The sequence below is a fragment of the Callospermophilus lateralis genome, chromosome 1 (genome assembly GCF_048772815.1).
Source record: "Callospermophilus lateralis isolate mCalLat2 chromosome 1, mCalLat2.hap1, whole genome shotgun sequence".
Taxonomy (NCBI): domain Eukaryota; kingdom Metazoa; phylum Chordata; class Mammalia; order Rodentia; family Sciuridae; genus Callospermophilus; species Callospermophilus lateralis.
Window position 1 is genome coordinate 167,331,886 of NC_135305.1, and position 25,215 is coordinate 167,357,100.

The 25,215-nt window shown below is 33.3% G+C and overlaps 2 protein-coding genes across 2 annotated transcripts in view; both read left to right on the forward strand.

Annotated features, from left to right (window-relative positions):
* The window catches only part of LOC143412062 (uncharacterized), a 79,766-nt gene extending 56,231 nt beyond the window's left edge, over positions 1-23,535 (forward strand). Inside the window, 5 exon segments of the mRNA XM_077109086.1 lie at positions 5,345-5,349; positions 16,993-17,610; positions 17,696-17,869; positions 17,902-18,328; positions 20,971-23,535. Of these exon segments, the coding sequence (XP_076965201.1) occupies positions 5,345-5,349; positions 16,993-17,610; positions 17,696-17,869; positions 17,902-18,328; positions 20,971-21,116 (1,370 nt within the window). The 3' untranslated portion in view covers positions 21,117-23,535.
* LOC143641540 (uncharacterized) overlaps positions 1-25,215 on the forward strand; it is a 107,977-nt gene that overhangs the window by 56,205 nt on the left and 26,557 nt on the right. The window lies entirely within an intron of this gene.

The window sequence follows — 25,215 nt, forward strand, 5'->3', positions numbered from 1 at the left end:
TAAAGTACCTCTGTTTTTCCCTAGCTACCCCCTTAATGTGAATTAAGTAGCATTTGCATTCTAGAGAAAATATTTGGCCTTTGGTTCTTTGGGATTGGCTTATTTCACTTAGCATAATGTTTCTCAGTTGTATCCTTTTACCAGCAAAGCCATATATCACTCTTGTTTTTGGCTGAGTAATATTTCACTGTGTAAATGTACCATTTTTTTATCCATTCATCTGTTGAAGAGCACCTAGGTTGGTTCCATAATTGAGCTGTTGTAAATTGAGCTCCTATATACATTGATGTGGCTATGTCACTATAGAATGCTGATTTTAAGTTCTTTGGGTATAAACTGAGGAGTGGGATATCTGGGTCAAATTGTGTTTTCATTACAAGTTTTATTTTAAGGAATCTCCACACAGCATTCCAGAATGGTTGCATCAATTTGCAGTCCTATTCCCCACATATTTGCCACATTAATGTTGCTTGTATTCTTAATAGTTTTTATTCTGACAAGTGAGAGGAAGTCTAAGTGTAGTTTTGATTTGCATTTCTCTAATTGCTGGAGATGTTGAACATGTTTTCAAATATTTGTTGATCAATTGCAATTCTTCTGTGAACTTTCTTAGTTCCATTTATTGATTGGGTTATTTGTTCTTTTGGTGTTAAGTATTTGATTCTTTATATTTCCTGAAGATAATGCTCATCCTGAAGTACACGTGGCAAAGATTGCTCCCAATTTGTAGTCTGTCTATTCATGTTCTCATTGTTTTTTTTTTTTTTTTTTTTTTTTTTTCCTGTAAGGAAGCTTATTAGTTTGGTGCCATCCTATTTATTGATTCTTGATTTTACTTCTTGCAGTTTAGGAGTCCTGTTAAGGAAATCAGGTCCTAAGCTGACATGGTGAAGATTTGGTGCTATTTTTTCTTCTATTAGGTGATGGATCTCAATTCTATTGCCTAAGTCTTTGATCCACTTTGAGTTGATTTTTGTGCAGGATGAGAGATAGGGGTTTAATCTCATTTTGCTACATATGGATTTCCAGTTTTTCCAGCACAGTTGTTGAAGAGGCTATCTTTTCTCCAATGAATACTTTCAGTCCTTTCTTTCTAATCTGAGATAATTGTAATTCTGTGAGTTTATGTGTCCATTTTTCTACATGTTTGTTTTGGTGTAATAGCATTCTGTTGTTTTTTTTTTTTTTTTTACTATATCTCTGTAATATCATTTAAGTTCTGGTATTGTGAAGTCTCCTGCTTCACTTATCTTTCTAAAGGCTGCTTTGGCTATTCTGAGCCTCTTATTAATTTTCCAAATAAATTTTATGATTGCTTTTTCTGTTTCTATGACGACTGTCATTGGTATTTTAGTAGGAATTTTGTTTAATCTTTATAATGATTTTAATGGTATGGCCATTTTGACAGTGTGAATTCTGCCTTTCCAAGAGCATGGGAGAATGGGAGATCTTTCCATCTTTCATGGTCTTCTTCAATTTCTTTCTTTAGTATTGTGTAGTTTTAATTGTAGGGGTCTTTCACCTCTTTTGTTAGATTGATTCCCAAATATATACACACACTTATTATTTTTTTTAAATTTGAGGGTTCTTGTGAATGTGGTTGTTTTTCTAGTTTCTCTTTCATGTGATTCATCAGTGATGTCAAGAACATGTTTGATTTGTGGGTGTTGATTCTGTATCCTGCTGCTTTGCTGAATTCATTTATTAGTTCTAAATTTTCCAGTGATAATTTTTGGGTCTTTTGAAAATAGAAATGTATTGTTAGGAAATAGTGATAGTTTGAGTTATTTTTCTGTTAGTTTCCATTTAATTTATTTCTTTTGTCTTAAGTTCTCTGGAAGTGTTTTCAAGGATGATGTTAAATAAAAGTGGTGAAAGAGGGCATCCTTGTCTTGTTCCAGTTTTTAAGAGAATTCGTTCATTTTTTTTCACCATTTAGAATGATGTTGTCCTTGAGTATAGCATATGTAGCATTTATAATGTTGAAGTATATAACTACTATTCATAGCTTTTTTTTGAACATATGTTGATGCTATATTTTGTGAAATGCTTTTTTTATGCATCAATTGAGATAATTACGATTCTCGTCTTTAATTTTATTGTTGTGATGAATTATGCTTATTGATTTCTTATGTTGAACGATCCTTGCACCCCTGGAGTGAACTCCACTTATTTTAAATATGTTTTTGTTTGTGATTTGCCATGATTTTATTGAGAAGTTTTTCATCTATGTTCATCAAGAATATTGGTCTGCAGTTTTCTTTCCTTTATGTGTCTTTGTCTGCTGTTTGTTATCAGGATGAGCTTCATGAGATGAGTTTGGACGGTTCTCTTGTTTTATTTTCATGAAATGATTTGAGGACTGTTGGTGTAAATTCTTTGAATTTCTGCTAGAATTTGGCTTAGAATTCACTTGGTTTGTAGAAGTTGGCTGATAATCCATTTGGTCCTTGGCTTTTTTTTTTTTTTTTTTTTTTTTTTAAATAGCTCCTTCTATCTTTTTGGTTGAAATTGATGTGTTTAAATTGTATGTGTCCTCCTGATTCAATTTGGTTCCGTCATATGTCTCCAAAAATTTGCCGACCTCTTCAAGATTTTCTATTTTATTGAAGTATAAATTTTTGAAGTAGTTTCTGATTATCATCTGTGTTTCAGTAGTGTCCATCATGATATTTCCTTTTTCATCACAAATTTTAGTAATTTGACTTGTTCTCTTTCTCTTAATTAGTGTGGCTGTGTTTATCTATTTTATTTATTTTTTCAAAACATTTTTTTGTTTTAATTTATTATATGACAGCAGAATGCATTACAATTCTATAACATGTATAGAGCTCAAAATTTCATATCTCTGGTTGTACACAAAGGAGAGTCACATCATTCATGTCTTCATACATGTACTCAGGGTAATGATGTCTATCTCATTTCACTGTTTTTCCTACCCCTACGCCCCTCCCTTTCCTTCCCTCCTCTTTGCCCTATCTAGACTTCATCTAATCCTCTCCTCTACCACAGCATTATGAATTAGCCTCCTTAAATTAGAGCAAACATTTGGCATTTGCTTTTTAGGATTGGCTAACTTCACTTAGCATTATATTCTCCAACTCCATTCATTTATCTGCAAATGCTGTGATTTTATTCTGTCTTATTGCTGAGTAATATTTTATTGGGTACATATACTACATTTTCTTTATCCTTTCATCAACCGAGAGACATCTAGGTTATTTCCACACTTTAGCTATTGTGAATCTTGCTGCTATAAACATTGATATGGATGTGTCCCTGTAGTATGCTGGTTTTAAGTCCTTTGGATATAGACCAAGGAGTAGGAAACCTTGGGCAAATGTTGGTTCTATTCCCAGTTTTCCAAGGAGTCTCCATACTGCATTCCATATTGGCTGCACCAATTTGCAGTCCCACCAGCAATGCATGAGTGTACCTTTTTCCCCACATCATCATCAACTTGTTTTTTGCCCTTGATTTCTTCTGCTATGCGTTGGTTGCATTGGTTGTTCAATGTTAGATTAGCTTCTGTTTTTTATTGTTGTTGTTGTTGTTTGTTTGTTTGTTTTACTTTATCATTGATTTCTAATTGTTTTTTCCATTATGATCTGTTAGAATGCAGGGTATATTCTCTATTTTTTAAAAATTTTCATAGAATTTTTTTTGTGGCCTATTATATCTTCTATTTGGCGTTGGGGTTGTTGTTCAGTGGTAGATTGCTTTTTTAGCATGTGTGAGGCACTGGCTTAAAATGTTAAGCACCACTTATAAATAAAATGGATAATCTAAAAATTGAAAAAAAATCTACACAGTCTATTTTAGAGATGCAACCATGTGCTGCTAAGAAGAAAGTGTAATCACTTGTTAATGAATGAAATACTCAATATATTTCTTTTAAATCTAAATTGTTGATTATAGTTTTTAGTTTTTTATATTATTCTTTGGAGGATATATCCTCTGGTGAGAGAGGTCTGCTAAAGTTACCCAGTATTATTATGCTATGGTCTATTTGATTCTTGAAATTGAGAAGGGTTTGTCTGGTGTGTGTAGATGGTCCATAAATATTAACAAGTGTTATGTCTTCTTGATGTATTATTTGTTTATACAGTATGAGATGTATTTCTTAGTCTCTCCTGATTAATTTTGGCTTGAAGGTAACTTTATCTGTTATGAGGACAGAAACTCCTGCCTGTGTAGGAAATCCATGTGAGTGATATATTCTTTTTCATCCCTTTGTTTTTATTCTGTGGATGTGTTTGCTTATGAGGGGAATCTCTTGGAGACAGCATATCGTTTGATCTTCATTTTTAATCCATTCTGCCAGTGTATGTCTTTTAATTGATGACTTTAGTCTGCTTACATTCAAGGTTATGATTTAGATATGATATGTATTCTCAGCCACTTGGGTTTATTTCTGGTTTTTAAGTTGAAATAATTTCTCCTTTGATTGATTTCTCCTGTAGCATAATTCCTCCCATTGCTGATTTTTGCTTTGTTTTTCATTTTATCTTCATGGAATATTTTGTTGAGAATGTTGTGTAGTGCAGGCTTTTGAGTTGTGAAATTTTTGTAACTTTTGTTTATCATGGAAGTTTTTTATTTTATCATCTGATCTGAAGCTTAATTTTTCTGGATATAGTATTCTTCATTGAAATCCATTTTTTCCCCTAAGACTGTGGTATTAATATCCTAGGACCTTTTATCTTTGAATGTCTGGCTTGAAGTCAGCTGAGATCCCAATTTCCCCCCACTCCATATGTAATCTGATATTTTTTTCTCCCAGTCCTTAAAATTCTATCCTTATTCTGTAAGTCATTTTCATTATAATGTCTTGGTGTGCGCCTATTCTAATTATGTTCATTTAGTGTCCTGTAAACCTCTTCTATATGATCTTCCATTTCATTCTGTAGGGTTGGGAAATTTTCTGATATTATTTTATTTAAAAAATTGTGCATTCTTTTGGTTTATATCTCTGCTCTTTTATTTATTTCAATAAATCTCCAAACTTCCGCTTTTCATGTCATCCCATATGTTTTGGATGTTCTGGTCATGGTTTCTTAACATCTTCTCTGCATAGTTAGCTTCATTTACAAGATTATGTATTTTGTCTCATTGCCTGAGTTTATGTCTTCCAAGTGGTCTAGTCTTTTGCTGATTCTTCTATTGAGTTTTTATTTGATTTATTGATTTCTTCACTTTGAGGATTTCTACTGTTTTTTTATTATTATTTTTCTTTCAGTATCTCTGCCTTTTGAAGTGATCTGGAGGGTTGTCTTGAGCATAATGCTCCAACCTCTGGATTTCTGGAATGCAAGAGGTAATATAATTGTCAGAATTCCTGGAGGCAGTGTTTAGGATGAAGTAGGCTCCAGCCTCTTCACTGAACCCTATTGATTTGGAGATTTCAAATCAGCACACTTCCGGGGTCCAAGACTTACTGGTTTAGGCTGAAAGACTATACCCCAAGGATTTCACTTGGATTCCCTTTTTGTGGTGGGGAGCCAACTGTTTGTCCCATACCTCACATGAAGACCCTACAGTTCCTGGTCTTGGATTCAGACTCCAATTTCTTCCCCCTTGTTCTTCCAAATTCCTTACCAGAAGCATCTCTCTCACTAGTATTGTAAGGAGCCAGATTGGAGAGGGAGGTGTCTGGAGGCTGAACACGACTAGTAGTCTGTTAAGAGACTACCTCTCTCCATGTTTGATTTTCTCCTGGTCATGTAAGAACACTATATGTCAGTGTGCATTTATTTATTGGGCCTGTATTTCAGGCCAAACTTGGATTTACTAGGCATTGGTTCTGTCTGCTGCTAGCCTCTTTGCTGTGGCTGCAGAATGTTTCCTTATGATGTCCTCTGCATGCTTCTTGGAGGGATGGTAGCTACTCTTCTTCAGCAGGATATTGGATACTACATCTTTCACATTTGTTGGACAATGTCGTTGATATCTAAATGCTGTTTCCAGATATGCTTTGGATCTCCCAAGAATCCATACAGGCTTCTTTAATTCCCTTATCCCTCCATTGTGCTCATGGGGGAACAACTCTGGCTGGTGTTTCAAGCCTGGCTGTGGCAGCAGCTATGTTGCCTGGGATTTTTTTTTTTTTTTTTTAATTTTTTAAAATATCCAACCCCCGACTCTCCAAGTCACTCCTCACTTTTTTTTAAACCCATCTTGGAAAAACTGCATGTCTGCTTTTTTGTTTTCCCACCACAGAGCAGCCAGGAAGGCAACCTCTCTATTCTGCCATCTTGAAAACCTCCCCCACAATAATTCTTTTTATTTGTTATTTTTAGTTATGCATAAAAGTAAAAACCATTTGATCCTTTATACAAGCATGGAATACATCTTATTCTAATTGGGAAACCAATCTTGTGGATGTACACAATGTTGAAATTCACCATGTTATATTTATATATGTATATATGAATGTAATCAGATTCATTCTCCTTTATTTCTATCCTACTTGTGTGTGTGTGTGTGTGTGTGTGTGTGTGTGTGTGTGTTTGTATGTGTGTGCATGCAGGATAAGGATTGAACTCAGGGCCTTGTGTATGCAAGAAAAGCACTCTACTAACTGAGCTGTATCCCCAGCCCTCTGTCTTCCTTTCTTCATTCTTTGTCTAATCCAATAAACTTCTATTTTTCCCCTCCCCACCCTCCCTTCTTATGGGTTAGCATGCACATATCAGAGAACATTCAATCTTTATTTTTTTTAATTGGCTCTTTAATGTAGATGTTGGTCTCCAGATGCATCCACGTACAAGCAAATGTCACAAAATTATTCTTCTTTATGGCCAAGTTATATTTCATTGTTTATATATATATTACAGTTTCTTCATTTATTCATCTTTCATTGGACATCTAGGTTGGCTTTGTAGCTTAGCTATTTTGAATTGTGTTGCTATAAATATTGGTGTGTCTGTGTCAATGTGATAGCTGATTTTTAACTCCTTTGTATATATACCACATAGTGATACAACAAGGTTAAATTCCATTCCAAGTTTTTTTTTTTTTCAGAATCTCTATACTACTTTCTAGAGTGGTTGTACCAATGTGCGAACAAAATTGGAACAAAACTGCAAAATTTTGAAAGCTACCTTTAAAATGCTTTATGCTACACATTAGAACAAATTCATCAATATATAGATAATAAAAATTCATGTAATTCCATCTACTTGGAATTCTGATGCAGGAGGATTGCAAATTAAAGGCTATCCTTAATAACAGGTTTCAATTCTTGCTTTTTAGGAAAAAAATGGCATTTTTTTTGTACAGACAAGAAAATGTTTTATCTTTTGTATAGTGTTTGAAATTTTAATTATAATCAAAACCACAAATAAATCTTGCTATTTCCAACATATCAAATATACTTAGTTCAAATTGTTATATGTCTTTAGAAATTTTATATCTCAAAAAAAATGAAATCTCATAAAAACAAGGTTTATTTATATTCCCCCATCTCAAACACCATTCTCCATTTTTTTAAGTTTAGCTATCTTATTTATACTAGTAGAACAGTTCAGTGTTTTTCTTTTAAAAAGTTATTTATTTACTTTTAGTTTTAAGTGGACACAATATCTTTATTTCATTTTTATGTGGTGCTGAAGACCGGACCCTGTGCCTGGTGCATGCTTGGTGAGCACTCTATCACTGAGCCACAACCCCAGATCCACGTCAGTAGCTTCTAGTGACTTATTATTTTTATCAAAATCTGCTTTATGTTTTTCCTTATTATAGCTCTTACAAAATTTCCTACCTTTTTGGACTTGAAAAATATTCTGTAGTTTATATATTTTAAATTTTCTTATTTACTTATTTCAAGGAATATTTTGTTTGCTTTGACATGATGTCTCTTTTGAATAATATTTTAACAATTGCAAGTGTCTTAATTTGCCATAAACTTTGGGTTTACTAACATACTCACTTAGAATTCTATATGCCTAGTGGTTTTATTGCCAGTATTAACTATTGAATATTGTAGATTTTTAAGTCTGAACATTGTTCCAATTTGGTTGTGTTTTGAATATTTTTGAGTTATTCATAACAATTTGTAGAATATCTTTTTTCTCTTTTTGGGAAAAATAACATTTGGAGTTTAATAGATATTGCATAAACTTCCAGATAACTTTGAGGAGTAGAAATATCTTTTAATTTTGCCCTTCAATTCATGAAAAAGACCAAATCAACTAATTGTGAAATATTTATGCATTTTCTAACATCACTTTCACTTTTTTTAAAATATTTTTTTAGTTTTAGTTGGACACAATATTTATTTCTATGTCGTGCTGAGGATCTAACCCAGTGCCTCACAGGTGCAAGGTGGGTGCTCTACCACTGAGCTACAACCCCAGTCCCTCTTTCACTTTTGATTTTATTCCATAATATGTAGGAAATGTTAATATTTTCATATATATTAACTTTTTATAACCTGAGTTGTTCTATCCAGTATAATATTTCATTTGCTATTCAGAACATTACTTTTGTAAATGTAATTTGTTCAAAATAGTTTTTCTGAGTCTTTCGTTTTTTTTTCTGTTTGGTGATTGCCGTTTTGTTTGACTTTACAAGAAGCTAGATATTGTATCTCCTAGTACTACAATGTTATTTCATACTCCAGTGTTATTTCCTATTTTGTTATCCAATTTTTTCAATATTTGCTATCTATATTTGGGAAGTACGATGTGAATTACAAGTGTTCATACTGTTATTGTAGTAATGGAGGGGGAAAAAAGTTTTCATTTTTAAGTTTAATTAATGTACTTTGGTAATGGGGATTGAGGCCAAGGGTGCTGAACCACTGCTCCAAATCTCTGGTCCTTTTCATATTTTATTTTGAGACATGATTTCCCTAACTTGCTTGGGGCCTTTCTAAGTTGGTGAGGCTGGTTTGAGCTTCCTTAAGCAGCTTCCTTAGCTGCTGGGTTTTCACGTGTGTGCTAGAGCACCTAGCTACTTTCATCATCATCATAATTTTCTAGTCTACCTGTCACAGTTTCTTTATTAAAAATCTGTTTTGCCCCATGTAACTGTTATTTCAAACTATGTTTTGCATATTGTAATTTTCTTATTCCACTTTTCTTTTGGTTAATGTTGTATGCAATATTTTCATATTCTTTTGCATTTTATTTGTGTTCTTACACTTAAAGCATTTTATACACTACATACAATAGTATTTTTTAGATTAAATTCTATTAGTCAAGTTTTGTGATTTGATTGGTGTTTTATAATACTGCAGGTACAATCTAACAAATTTCTAAAAGTGAAGAATTACTCCTTTCAGAGTTTCTTTATTTCTTATAATTGTTTATTCTACTTTTCTTAATCAGTTAATTTGTGGTTCATTGATTTTCAGTCTGACATGCTTTGATTTCTTTCCCATATCCCTTTGCATATTGTATGGCTATTTGTTTTGTAACTCACATGAGATTTTATAAAGATTACATTATGGGGCTGGGGTTATGGCTCAATGGTAGAGTGCTTGCCTCACATGTGTGAGGCACTGGGTTCAATTCTCAGCACTGCATATAAAAAAATGAATAAAATATAGTCTGTTAACACTAAAAAATGTTTAAAAAAAGATTACATTAAATTTACAATTTGTAAATTTAATGTAATCTTTTTTTAGTAATAAATTCAATTTGATTTATTATAAAATTTTGTTTTATTCTAATATACTTTCACAATTTTGATAATTTTACAGTTATTTTAATATTGCATATACATTAACAAGTTCATATTGATTTTTATGCTTCTATCTTTCAAATTGTATTGCCAGATTAAGTGTTTTGTCTTTGGAAGTGATGTTTTTTTCCCCAAGAGAACTTTAAAATTTCATGTAATTTGTGTTGCTGTGCAGATTTATTTTTCATTATAGTGGATTATTTTAGTATTTTTGGAGGCCAGAACTAGTGCTGATGCTCTTTGTAGGCATTTATATATGTTAAAAGTTTTTATTTTTTCTTGCTTTTTACAGATCAAATATTGTCAAAGGGATAAAAGAAAAAAAAAATGCCAACCAAGAACATATATTCAGAAATCCCTTCTGTATTGTAAATCTTCCTAAGGAATTGCATAATAATTATATAGAAATACCTTTCTAGGATTTACATGTTTTTTGTTTGTTTGTTTGTGTGTTTTTGTGACCTCAAGTATTTCTCTTTTTGAATTTTATGGAGGTACTAGAGATTGAACCCTGGAGTACTTAACCACTGAGCAACATATACAAACCTTTTTGTGCCCCCCCCCACTAATTGGAGATAATTGGACTTCTTAGGTTTTGATTTTGGTTTTATACCTCATATTTATAAATTCTGATTTTTTTTAAAGGTATTGGGGATGGAATTTTTTGGGTATTTTACAACTAAATTGTGTTCTCAGCTCCTGTCTTTAAAAAAACAAAAGAAAACAAAAACTTTTTAAATTTTTTTTTTTTGTCCTGATGTCATGAACTTGGGGTTGCCTCAAACTTAAGAAGCTCCTGGCTCAGTCTCCCACATTGCTGGGATTATAGCTGTGCACATTAACCCTTGATCTTTAAATATAAAATTCTTCAAATATAAAATTTCTTCAAATATAAAATTTTATATTTTCAAATATAAAATTTCTGCTTGTATCAACATTTTTTCTCTGATTTTTGTTCAGTTTTCTGTATTCTGTTTTAGCTCATTAAAAAACTTATTTTAAATTTTTATTTTCTATACTTCAGGTAATCCATAACTCTCAGTTTTTTAATGTTCAATTCCTGCTGCTTTAGTTTGTTACATTGGTTAAGCCTTGTTTTCATTTTTTTTTTTTTTTTTGGTGTGTGTGGTGTATTATTTTTAATTGGTTTGTCCATTTGAAAATCAGCCAGTAATGGATTTGATAGTCATTTTGGTAAATAGTTTGGATGTTATTAAAAAATAGACAAAGTGATGCATACTGTCAATCCCAGCTAATTTAGAAGCCATACTAGTGTTTCAAGTTTGGGACAAGTCACAAAACAATGTGGTGACAACATGTTTAAAAATAAACAACTTTAAAAGGGCTTGTGTCATAACTCAGTGGTACAGTATCTTTGGGCTTAATCTCAAGAATCATATATAATAAAAGTTAAAAATAGACGTTTTAGTGAACTCGAAATGCAAATCTTAATTATGTGTCCACAGGAGATTTGATCAAGATGTTCAAGCGATATCTCCACTGTTTGTTGCATGCATCATTTACAATAGTAAAGTTATGGACTCAACCTATATTCGCATTAATGACTGAATGAGAAAAATATGGAATTGTTCTTATTAGTTGTAAAAAATCTTGTCATTTATTGTGAAATAAAGCAGATCAAAAAAATTCGGTTGTAGGAGCATCTGAGTTTGGAACCAACTCAGATGAGTAAATTGATGTTCCCAGGCACTGTGTTTGGTGTAGTGTTGTTCTACATGTGCAGTATTTTATTTTAATGGGCTTAAGAAGGTTGAGAGTTGTGTTGGACCACATGAGTGTAGGGAGTGTATTGTGCTGTATTCCTAATAAATGCTAATAGAATGAACAAGTGTTTTCTAAGCACAAAACTGATTATTATAAGAAATAATACAGGTTTTCATTCACTTGGTGTATATATATATAAAATTATATATATTTTTTTTTTCAAAAATACCATGATATATCTAGTAATGTATAAAGTTTAATTTGTCAATGAAATAAATCAGTACATAACAAAAATTTAAAAAATCCAAAGCAAGTCATTTACCTTGATCATCATGTGTGGGGTGTCATCTGTGTAATACAGATATAGGCTATGCCATGTTTTTAATTGTCTCTCAAACTTGTTTTTATTGTGAATCTTCTCAAGACATGTATTTTTGCAATTAAAATTGTTTTCCTTATATAGTTTTAAAGAGTCCATAGACCTCTGTTGAATATGTTTTATTGTCACCTAAATATCTATTTTCTCCAGGACCCTTGTCATGAAAGATAGAAATCAGTTTTTAGAGAGTCTTCAAGAAAGTCACATATGTTTGCATATATTTTGCATTTCTCTTTTTTTCACTGAGAGAAGAGAGTAGGTAGATTTTTTCGTAGTTGTACAGTGGTATATTACAAAGAAGGAAAGACTATGTTTGACAAGTAACACAGTATCCCTCCCTAGGCAGGGAAATTATATTACACTCCTTAGTAATGGACTCATCTTGTTTACCATTTTTGGGAAGCCATCCATGGACTGTGCTTGAATTAAAACATTGTTGAAGCCATTAGGCCACAAAGTCTGGGGGTGGGGTGTGGTATGGTGTAAAATTTCTCTTGTTTCAACAGGGCCTTAGAGCCACCAAAGCAGTGTGCGAAAATTTAATGGGATTCAAATTATACCCTATTTTTGGGCAGTTAGATCCACGTAATCCAAACCAAAATATGTGAATTCATATTTCTTTAATTTTTAAACATTAAAAGGGTTAAAATCCGATTGCTTCATGCATGGCCTAAACTCACCTTTTGTTCAAAACATGGTAGAATCAGTGTGTACTGAGGCCCTGCCCTCTACTGATTGGGTTACCCTGGTGAAAGCTTGTCTTTCAGGATGTGGATATTTGTTGTGGAAGTCTAATTGGATGGAATTTTGTTCTGAGCAGGCAGAGATAAACAGAATGCATGGAGTATATATCACTTTAGAACTGTTGACTGGGCAGGATCATTTGTGATTTGGAGCAACAATTAAATTATGATTCACAAACTAATACTCAGATAAGTGTGTGTGCAAGAAGGGCACAAAGGTAATTACCTACTAAGGCAGGAAAAAAAAATTGGATTTTAGCCAGATCTGGCTATCTCACTCTCCTCAAAAGTTCTTGACTGCATTACATATTTTGTGATTTTCAATTACTCATTAAAGGTAGAACATGAGTCTTATATTTGGTTGGATCAGCCTCTTCTATTGTTGTAACCTCTTTTTCTATCCAATAGCATAGTTGGCTCTGGCAGTCTTCCAATACTTTGAAAATAGCTTTTGCTTATTTTCCTAGTTAAGTAGGAAGTCTTCATTCTCATGATAATGTTGTTCAGTTTGTTCTAGTAACTTCATTTATTTTTTGAACAAATTGTATGTGCTCAGCCGGTAGCCACAGCAATGGTAGTATTTACTGATTGCTCAAGTTCAGGAAAAGCAGATTTCTGGAGCCGTGCTCATACTGAGATAATACAGACAATATAAACTACTCAACAATGAGCAGAACTTCAAATTCTCATTTGCTTTACTTCATTTTACTAATGAGCCAGTTAGTGTTTTATAGTGATAGTATATATATTGTGGGAGTTCCTAAACATTTTGAAACAGCTATTGTTGTAGATACACCACCAAAAGCATCATTTCATTTATTCTATACTTTACAGAAGACAATTCAAATGCATCAAAAATCTTCATTGGCCATATCAGAGCACATTCTATAGAAGTTTCCAGATCCTTTGGCATCAGTTAATGATAATATTGAAAAGCTTATTGCTGTTTGTCAACAAATATCTTTATTTGATTTTGTAGAAGCCTCACACATTTTACATCATCAGAATGCTTCTAGTTTACATTTAAAAAAATCCGTAGGGAAGAAGCTTATCAACTTGTTTGCCAGTATTCATAATGTGTTATACATATTCTGTCTTCACCAACAGGGGATAATCCCTATTCTTTATTGCCAAATCAGCTATGTCAAATGTATGTAACTCACATGCTTCAGTTTGGCAAAAATTATTATGTTCATATTATTGTGAATACTTGTTCTTAATTTATCTTTGCCTCTGCCTGTGAAAAATAGACTATTCAACATCTTATTTCTCATTGCCTATGGGCTTTTGCAACATTACGCTGTCATTCACAGATTAAAACTGATAATGCTTTACCTTATACTAGTTCTTTCAAGTTTTGTGACCAATTTCATGTTAATTATAAAACGGGCATTCCTTATAATCCTCTAGATCCAGCCATTGTAGAGTGGGCTCACTTATTTATTAACCTACAATTACACAAAAAGGGGCAGATAAGGCCCCAATAAATAACCTTAATCATGATTTTTTTGGTTCTAAATTTTTAAATTTGTGATTCTGAAGGTCACAGTGCTGCTGAGACAAGTCTTCCAGTGTAACAGGTCTGTTGGTCCTCGTTTGGTGCAAAGATTTACAAACAGAACGGTTCAAAGACCAGATTCAGTGATAATGGGGGGTAGAGATCATGCTTGTATTTTCCCAGAAGATTCATTTTGTCCTATTTGGGTACTGAAACGTGCCATCAAACATGGACCTAGAGCCAACGTTCAAATGACTAAAATTTAGACCAGAGATGTCAATCCTCACCCCAGCAGGAATAGGAAGCTAATATGGAGGAAAAGGATGAGCATGGATGGCCCTGCCACGCAAACACTCAAACTGCCAGTGTGTAAGCAACTAAAGAATCTTATCCAAAAGACTGAGCAGATGTTTCAACAAAAAGGAGATATTAAATCTCCAACCACAATGTTTGTGGTCATGATAACTCTATTGAACTGTGAAGGTGTGTGGGGTCCATGTAGAAATTCATTGGACCTATTTTGCATATCCATCTGTAGTACACATGGTGGTGTGGACTGGAGAATCCATCCCAATATTTACTAATGATCCTGATATGATGGGATGTTTTACAGATATTCACATTACACCCATCCATGTAACTGGATTTCATTATATTGGCTACAATGAGCAATTACCTATATGCTGGTTCCATGATAAACCTGCTGGCTGTTTAAAAGTATCTTTTGAGGGAAAGAGAGTATATGGGGGACCTAGACCAGCCAATCATGCTGGCCCATGGGACTTAAGATTATGTGTCAGGACAGTTATTAAAATAGTACATTCTCATAACAAGCCAGTCATTTCCATGGAACATTTACCAATACCTTACTGCTCCAATTGTTCTGCAATAGAATTTTGTACCTTTCTTAAATGGATGAAATGTGCAAATGTCATGCCAGTACAACATAAAGTTTCTAGAAATAGTGGTTATATTTTGGATTGGTCTCCAAGAATTGGTAAAGGACAAACCTGTAAGGATGCCATGACTCCTGGCAGTTTTATTGGTAATTTTCTAACTTCCAGTGGAGTTGGTATTTTAAAAGATCTCTGGTGTTTAATTGCAGCCTGAGATTTTCTACATTATATAAATGGCCCTCTGCCTGACTTTGTAGGCTAGAACTGCAAATAGCTTTTCTGCTATGGCTGTTGAGCCTGTATTCAATCTCCTTATGCTTTAAATCTCGAAATACGTTGAAACATTATGCATGGTATATTATTGGAATGATGTGTTTGCTACTACTTCTTTTTTGTATCATGATAATAGGTTGTTGTGCCCTCAGAACAAGGATATAGGAACCTGAGATAACTGCCCATTGTTTGCATTTAAAAAATGTATAAGGGGGATATGCAGAAAACCACCTGTGAGCTTTGTGGGAACTAAAACAATATTGAAGCCAATAGGCAGGAAAGTCTGGTGTCTGGAAATCCCAGCAGATATCCTGCTGGTTTGAGAATGTGTGGCTTATGTGGTTTCTTACCTAGCTCCTTTACAGTACAGAACAGCATCAGTGATAGGCATGACCCATTAAGAATGAAACAAACTGCCTACCCTCACCCATAACCTATTATTTTGTGAAGAAGAAAGTACAGAGACAAGAATCCCTTTGATCTATACTGCTATAACTACAGCAAGTGCAGGCTCTATCTTTGTTGGATGCCACCCCCTTCTCATTGGCTTAACATGTCATTGCACCAACTTTGTGAAACATTTCTTTTCTTTTGTGTGTATTTCATGGTTTTAGTTTCATAGGTTTTATTTCGCAGCCCACCCATCCTTCCAACAGAAATGCCCATGTGGGATGTTTGCAAGAACATGTACTCTAATATGGTTTTGGTAGTTCTCACAATGTAATTTTGTTTGTACATTTTTACTTAGTTTATGTATTTTTGGAGTAATGATGGCATTGCATTTATTAAACTGTTCTCCTGCTGATGTCCTGACAGTGTTATAATTTCATATGGTACATTTGCAAAATATATTCACCTCAATCTATTAAGTAATACCAATTTTATTTATATTTATTTCAGCCATGACTTCTCATCATACTTAAGAATTTTCATCAGAGCAGGGCATAACATATTTATTACAAAAAGTAATAAAGGGAAGATATGGGAAGTGCGACCTTGACTATTTACCATCAAGAAAATTAGGGGAAATTATAAGTGAGAGTGAAGTTCAGAAATCATATTATAAGGGACAAAACCAATTATCAGTGACTGTTCATAATGAAAATTTTACTGGTAACAGATATCAAGAACAATTAATATCTCAGAAAATACTTCCATTTATGCTTATTACTTTTGAAGAACTCTGTATGTTGTTAAGAATAAATGCACAGCAATTTTGGAAGCACATATTTTCTCTGAAAGGAAATATGAAAAATCTGAGAAGAGATCTAGTCCCTGTCAAGCATCAGAGCATCCATGCCCAAGAGAAGCCCTGTAATTGTAAAGAAAGTCTCAAGTTTAACAATTTCTCAACCGTTTCTCAATCCCTGAGATGTCATAGCAGTGACAAATTTTGCAAATGTAAAGAATGTGGCCAAGCTTTTAATCAAAGCTCAGTTGTTCTATCCCAGAAAATTGATGTTAATGAGATCTCTGAGAAATGTAAAGAAAGTTCCAAAGCCTTACAACAAAATTCAACCCTTACACAAAACCAAAGGTATCATTCTGGAGAGAAGACTTACAAATGTGAAGTATGTGGAAAAGCTTTTAATCGAAGATCTCTTTGTTTTTCAATACCAGAAAATTTGTACTGGAAAGAAACCACACGGATGTAAAGAAATTGAAAGATTACTGCTAACTGAACATCACAGAATACATACTGGAGGGAAGTCCTACAAATGTAAAGAATGTAACAATGCTTTTAATTGAAAATCAGACCTTACTAAACACCAGAAAATTCATACTGAAAAGAAACCCTACAAATGTAAATAATGTAGCAAAAGTTTTAATAGAAAACCAGACCTTAATGAACACCAGAAAGTTCATACTGGAGAGAAGCCCTACAAATGTAAAGAATGTGGCAAAGGTTTTATTCAAAGATCAATACTTACTTATCACCTGAGAGTTCATACTGGAGAGAAGCCCTACACATGTAAAGAATGTGGCAAAACTTTCAGCCACTCTTCAAGCTTTATCAAACACCGGAGGATTCATACTGGAGAGAAGTCCTACAAATGTGAACAGTGCGGCAAAACATTTAATCTAAAACATAATCTTGTTCAACACCAGATAATCCATACTGGAGAGAAACCATATGAATGTAAAGAATGTGGCAAAGTTTTTAATTATAGAACAGTTCTTGTTGAACACTATAGAATTCATACTGGAGAGAATCCCTACAAATGTAAAGAATGTGGCAAAGCTTTTAGCCATCATGCTGGCATTATCAAACACCTGAGAAGTCATAGTGGAAAGAAGCCCTACAAATGTGAACAATGTGGCAAATGTTTTAGTCAGAAATCAAATCTGATCCAACACCAGAGAATTCATAATGGCGAGAAACCCTACAAATGTGAAGAATGTGCCAAAGTTTTTAGTCAAATATCACTACTTAACGATCACCATATAATTCATAGTGGAGAAAAATCCCTACAAATGTAAAGACTGTGGCAAGGCTTTTAGGCAATATTCATGCATTTTCCAACACCAGAAAATTCATACTGGAGAGAAGCCCTGCAAATGTAAAGAATGTGGCAAAGCTTTTAAGCAAAATTCAGCATTAACTAAGCACCAGAGAATCCACACTGGAGAGAAGCCGTACAAATGTAAAGAATGTGGCAAGGCTTTTGCCCAAAGATCAGCACTTACTGGACACCACAGGGTTCATCATCAATTACTATTCACCAGAGAATACACACTGGAGAGAAGTCCTACAAATGTAAAGAATGTGGCAAGGTTTTTACCCAAAGATCAGCACTTACTGGACACCACAGAGTTCATACTGCAGAGAAGCCCTACAAATGTACAGAATGTGGCAAAGCTTTTAGGCATCACGCAAGCATTTTCAAACATCACAGAATGCATACTGGAGAGAAGCCCTACAAATGTGAGCAATGTGGCAAAACATTTCATGAGAAATCAAACGTTGTTCAACACCTGAAAATTCATACTGGAGAGAAGCCATACAAATGTAAAGAATGTGGCAAATCTTTCAGTCAAAGATCAGTGCTTGTGGAACATCATAGAATTCATACTGCAGAGAATCCCTACAAATGTAAAGAATGTGGTAAAGCTTTTAGGCATCATTGTTCAAGCTTTATCATACACCAGGGAATTCATACTGGAGAGAAGCCACACAAATGTCAACTTTTTAAATGAAAGGTTCTTGCTTACTGACCATAGGAGAGTTTATACTGGACAGAAGATCTATGAATGAAAACAATTTGGATGAACTTTTAACAAAATATTAGACTTTCAATATCTCTAATGAACATAGATGCAAAAATTTTCAATAAAATTCTTCGAAATCGAAAACAAAAACATCAAAAAGGTTGTGCACCATGATCAAGTGGGATTCATTCCAGGGATGCAAGGTTGGTTCAACATATGGAATCAATAAGTGTAATTCATCATATCAATAGAGATAAAGATAAGAATCATATGAACATCTCTATAGATGCAGAAAAATATTTGACAAAATACAACACCCCTTTAGGTTCAAACACGTTTGTAAAGGCTATCTATGCTAAGCCTCAGGCCAACGTCATTCTAACGGAGAATATTTGAAGGCATTCCCTCTAAAATCTGGAAGAAGACAGGGTTGCCCTCTCTCACCACTTCTATTCAACATAGTTCTTGAAACACTGACCAGAGCAATTAGACAAAAGAAATTAAAGGAATAACTAAAGAAAAAGAACTTAAACCAGCACTATTTGCTGATGACATGATTATATACCTTGAAGAGCCCAAAAACTCCACCAGAAAACTTCTAGAACTAGCAAGTGAATTCAGAAAAGTATCAGGATATAAAATCAACACCCATAAATCAAAGGCATTCCTGTATATCGGAGACAAATCCTTTGAGAAGGACATGAGGGAAACTACCCCATTCACAATGGCCTGAAATAAAATAAGATACTTGGGAATAAAAAAAAACGAGGTGAAAGATCTATACAATGAAAACTACAGAACCCTAAACAGAGAAATAGAAGAAGACCTTAGATGGAAAGATCTTCCTTGCTCATGGATAGGCAGAATTAATGTTATCATAATGACCATTCTAACACAAGCACTATACAGGTTCAATACAATTCTGATCAAAATCCCAATGGCATTCCTCATAGAAATAGAAAACACAATCCTGAAATTCAGAATAAGCAGGTGGTATCGCTATACCAGACCTTAAATTAAACTACAGAGCAATAGTAACAAAAATAGCTTAGTACTGGCTCCAAAACAGGCAGGTAGACCGATGGTACAGAATAGAGGACACAGAGACTAACCCACAAAATTACAATTATCTTATATTAGACAAAGGTGCCAAAAATGCACTGTGCAAAAGATAGCATCTTCAACAAATGGTGCTGGGAAAACTTGAAATCCATATGCAACAAAATGAAATTGAATCCCTGTCTCTCACTATGCACAAAACTTAACTCATAGTGGAATAAGGACCTAGGAATTAAACCAGAGAGTCTGCATCTAATAGAAGAAAAAGTAGATCCTAATCTTCATCACATGGGATTAGGCCCCATCTTTCTTAATGAGACTTCTATAGCAAAAGAATGAAAATTAAGAATCAATAAATGGGATGGATTCAAACTAAAAAGGTTTTTCTCAGCAAAAGAAACAATCTGTGAGGTGAACAGAGAGTCCATATTCTTGGAAAAAAATTTTACCCCTCACACATCAGATAGAGCATTAATCTCTAGGGTATAATAAAGAATTCAGGAAGATAAGAAACAAAACAAAACAAACAAAACAAAAACCCATCGATAAATTGGCCAAGGAACTGAACAGACACTTCTCAGAAGAGTATATGCAGTCAATCAACAAATATATGAAAAGATGCTCATCATCACTAGCAATCAGAGAAATACAAATCAAACTAAAAACAAAAAAAAGTGAAATGTCATCTCACCTCAGTCAGAATCGCACCTATCATGAAGACAACAAAAAGTGTTGGTGAGGATTAGGGAAAAAGGTACACTCATACACTGCTGGTGGGACTGCAAATTGATGCAGCCAATTTGGAAAGCAGTATGGAGATTCTTTGGAAATCTGGGAATGGAACCACCATTTGATCCAGCTATTCCTCTTCTTGGACTATACCCAAATGGCTTAAAAATTGCGTACTACAGGGACACAGCCACTTCAATGTTTATAGCAGAAGAATTCACAATAGCTAAACTGTGGAGCCAACCTAGATGTCCTTCAGTGGATGAATGGTTAAAAAAATGTGGCATTTATTTACAATGGAAAATTACTCAGCATTAAAAAAGAATAAAATCATGGCATTTGCAGGTAAATGGATGGCATTGGAGAAGATAATGCTAAGTGAAGTCAGGCAGTCCCCTCCCCAGGAAAAACAAATGCTAAATGTTTTCTCTGCTATAAGGGGGGTGGCTCATAGTGGAGTAGTGAGGGAGAACATGGGAGGATTAGATTAATTCTAGATAGGGAAGAGGGGTGGAAGGGATTAGCAAGGATGGTGGAATGTGATTGTCATCATTATACAAAGTACATGTATGAAGACTTGAATTGGGTATCAACATACCTTTTATACAAATGGAGATATGAAAAATTTTGGTATATATATGTTTATTAAGAATTATAATGCAAGTTAAAAGTACATGTATATTGGCATAAATTGGCGAGAATATATGTTGTATAGAGATATGAAAAATTTTGCTATATATGTCATAAGGAGCATAATGCAAAAAAAATCAGTTTTTATTAATCTCTGGAGAATTCATACTGGAGAAAAGCCCTACAAATGTAAAGAACATGGCAAAGCTTTTAGAAGTTGTTCAAACATTATCAAACTCCTGAAACTTCATACTTCAGAGAAGCACTACATATGTTGCAAAAATTGAAAGATCACTTATTAAACATCAAAGAATTTGTAGGGGAGATAAGCTCTATAAATGAGAATATTGTTCAAATACATTTTGGATGGTTCAACCATATACCACATCAGAGGAATCAGCAGAGAAATTTTACCTTTACTAATTAAAAAATAAATACAAATAAGAAAGACAAAAATCTTTAACAATTGTTCATATCTTACTCAGCCCCTGAGAATTCATACTGGTGAGAGTTGGTACAAGTGGAAAGAATGAAACAAATATTTCTCCATTTCCAAAACTTTACTAAACACGAGGGACTTCTTAGTGCATAGAAACTCTAAAAAAAATTTTTTTAAATATCCAACCCCATATTTAAATTGAAACTTTCTTCATCTAAAACCTCATTCTTTATCAAATTTGGAAGACCTTTTTTCCAAAAATATATGCCTATATATAGATAACAGCAAAATATTCACCATAAATACTAAAACCTTGAGAAATGTTAAAAGTAAAATCTTATCTAGTCCTTATATTCTGATTTCCTTAAGAATTCGTAAGAGAAAGCATTTAAGCATAGAAAATGGAAAATTGAATTTAAATTTTGCTGAAAATTTATAAATAGCATTAGCTAATGTGGTGGAAATAATGAAATCCTCACAGGTTTCATACTATACTGCAGATATTTAATTTCTGATTGAGAATAAATTAATTATAAATTAAAGATGATTAAGTGTCTTCACTTCTGGAAATTGAAGTAAACCTATTTTTTATGCTCTATTACATCAGAGGAAGACCTATCCTTATAATTTTTAACCTGTAATTTTTTTTTTTGAGATTTTATAATGTTAATTTTTTTTCTTTTTTGTAATGTGGACAGAACTCACAGTAGTTTAGCCATTAAGTGATGTCCCCAGTCTTTAAATTTTTTTTTTTTTTTGAGACACATTTCCTTATGGCCTTGGTAAGTTGCTGAGGCTGCTCTTGACACCTCGACTATCTTTCCTGAAGCCTCCTTGATCACTGCGTAATAGGCCTCCGCCATCATACCCTGGTATTTATAAATTTTTTGTATATCCATGTTATTATGGAATTTGTTACTAAATAAAAGTGAATGTTAGCTTGCTAATCCCTGTCATGTATTGAATCATGTTACTATCAAGGCATTCCATTTTACCAAAGATTCTATATAACAGTAATGCATACTAAATAGTGATATAACATCTCTACTAATTATTCTTGAAAACTTAAAACTCACTTATTTGGGGAATACAATTTGTATAAGTCAGATTTTTATGCATTTCTACTCCTTGTAATTATGGAGAAATTAAGGATATAGAGGCCACTGCATGTCTGGAGAGTCACAATTCTTCTGGGATTATGAAAACCCCAGAAACTAGGAGTCACCAATTCATATTCTGTGGAAAGGAGGATCACTGATGCTTTCACTGGTATCCATGTACTCTGTAGTGCACTAGCCCATTCTGGCAATAGGAATGTCTGGTAACAAAAAATACTGAATAAAGCGTGCAGTTTTTCATGAAGTCTTAAGAATAAACTCAGAAGATTGACTAGATTGACTTTAGAACAAGAGCCCAAGATGATACTACCTGTTTGGTCTTGGACAGGCACAAGGGAAGGAACTCTAACCAATAACATGTAAAATAATGGTTGTAACACAAGAGTCTCATATGCATAGAGTAATTGAAACTCCTACATAATTCATTTCACTAGATATTTTTTGATATTTAGATACCTTTTATTCTACTTATAATTTGTAATGCTTATTTTGTTTTTTAGAGTATAAGATACATGGCATGACATGAGCTCACAAAGCTATACAATTTAATCCTAATAGGTCTGGATTATTATTGTTCTTACTTTCAGATTTTAGAGGCAAAGGAAAACATTCTACTACACAAAAACAAAATTCTTATTCAAATAATCCACCAGACTATGTATGAGTCTTGTTCAAAAAGTAAAAACACTAAAATTTATCCTATGTTTTCTCCATGTGTTAATCCTTTGGTCAATAAAACCCTCAGGAATATTATTTAAATTTCAATTGATTGAGAAATAAAAATAATGCAAAAAATATTGAGAACCTTTGAAACAGAAATAGTGTTTGTGATTCTTGATTATTATTTTCAGCTACATAATTGTCACAGCTATGCTTCTCTTCCTTTTTTGTTAATCTCCACTCCTGTCATCCTGGACAGGAAACTTTAAAAAATAATTTACATGTACGAAGCCAAGCAATAAAGAAGCCAATCCCAAGAAACCAAAGGCTAAATGTTCTCTGTGATAAGTGGATGCTGATCTGTATTGAGGGTTGGCTGGTGAGAATGAGAGAACTTTGGGTAAAGGGGAGGGAGAAATGGAGAGGAGAATGGAGACAGGAAAGATGGTGGAATGAGATGATCATCATTACCCTAGGTATATGTATGACTGCATATTTGGTTCGACTCTACATTGTGTAACAAAGAAATGAAAATTTGTGCTCTATTTGTGTACAATGAATTTTGTACAGATTTGAAACAGATTTTGCTACCATGTGTAACTAATTAGAACAAATAAAGAATCAAAACAGATATAATCTAAATATGATAAGTGTGTGATTTCAGAGAGAGTTAGTATAACTTCCAGAAACCATAATAAGATGTTTAGTTTGAAGGAACATCTGCATTATATTGCCTTGATTTATTAGAGGCATTTTCCCAGGATATGAAGAAAAAGCAAAAAACATCTTTATCATTATCAGTTTAAAAAGTATCTCATTCTATTTAGTTAATGACCACCTTAATTTAAAAAAAAAATTAAAAAAAACCCATAGTTTCCAAGAAAAAATAAAAATAGAGAAAAGAAAACATGAAAGATTTTCGTAGTCCATGTGCCTGCCAAGACCTTTGCACATCCTTGATGAAACATCTTAATAATGCTGTGAAGTGTACTTGAGGGGATCACTAGATTACACAGGTTTTTAGAATAGAGTTCTCTAAATTTTATCTTTTATTTAAGTATCCTTATTGGGAAGATTACAAAGTCATGGCCATCGAGAGGATGATGGCTGGCAATTCCCAGTTAGGGCTCTGAAAATCTAGCTTGATGGTTAGCAGCTAGTTGACTTCAGTTGTTGATGTTTCCCTGATTTGTAAGTGTATTTTCTTCTCTTGTATGCCTATCAATTTCACCTTTTTTTCTTGATTCCATATTATCACTAAATTAAATTGTATCTCATGTTAAGGTAGTGTGTTTAAGTTTCTCTTGCATCTGATCTTCCAAATTGAGCATGTCCACATGTATGTAATTACATACACATGCTTGTATTATACAATTAAAGCAGTATTTTTAGCATGTCTGTCACCTCAAATATTTCTTATTTGTATGAGGGAAAAATTGAGAATGCTTTCTTTCCTTTGAATGCGTAATACATTATCAATAGCTATAGACACCCTACTATATATTTACCCCTCTCTCACCTCTGGTTTCATGTCTTTCCATATGATTTTCTTCTCCTTTCCATATTACCAACATGATTCCATACACTATGGTATGATATGTAGCAAAGTTTGTAGTCACATCAGACTGATGGCACCCATTGATTTTGGACTTTCAGCCTCCAAAATTCTGAGTAAATTATTATTTTTTTCACTATAAATTATGCACTCTTGGGTATTTCTTATAGCAATAGAAAATGGATATGTACAATGTCATTCAACATCATAAGAATTGTTTTATACTTATTTGTAAGATTAGACTGTATATTTACCTGCCTAGCTGTATATGGGTTAAGATACTCTATTTAATCATTTTATTTAAGCTTGATGGCTCTATTAGCATTTCATAAGGGTTTTTTTTTTTTTTTTTTTTTTTTTTACTTACCCTAAACTTCTCAATGTAGAAATATGAAGCAAATTTTTCCAGGTACAAAATTATTGGTTGATAGATTTTGTTTAAAAAGTTTAATCATGTCTCTTTTGAGATTTAAGGAATACTCTTTCATGTTTGGGCCTATTTTATAAAAAAAAAAAAAAAAAAAGTTCCATACTTCTAAAATATGATGATACAGGACACGCATTCCTATTTCAAAATGAAGAAATAAAGAAGTGAAAGAAAGGAGCCAGTCTCA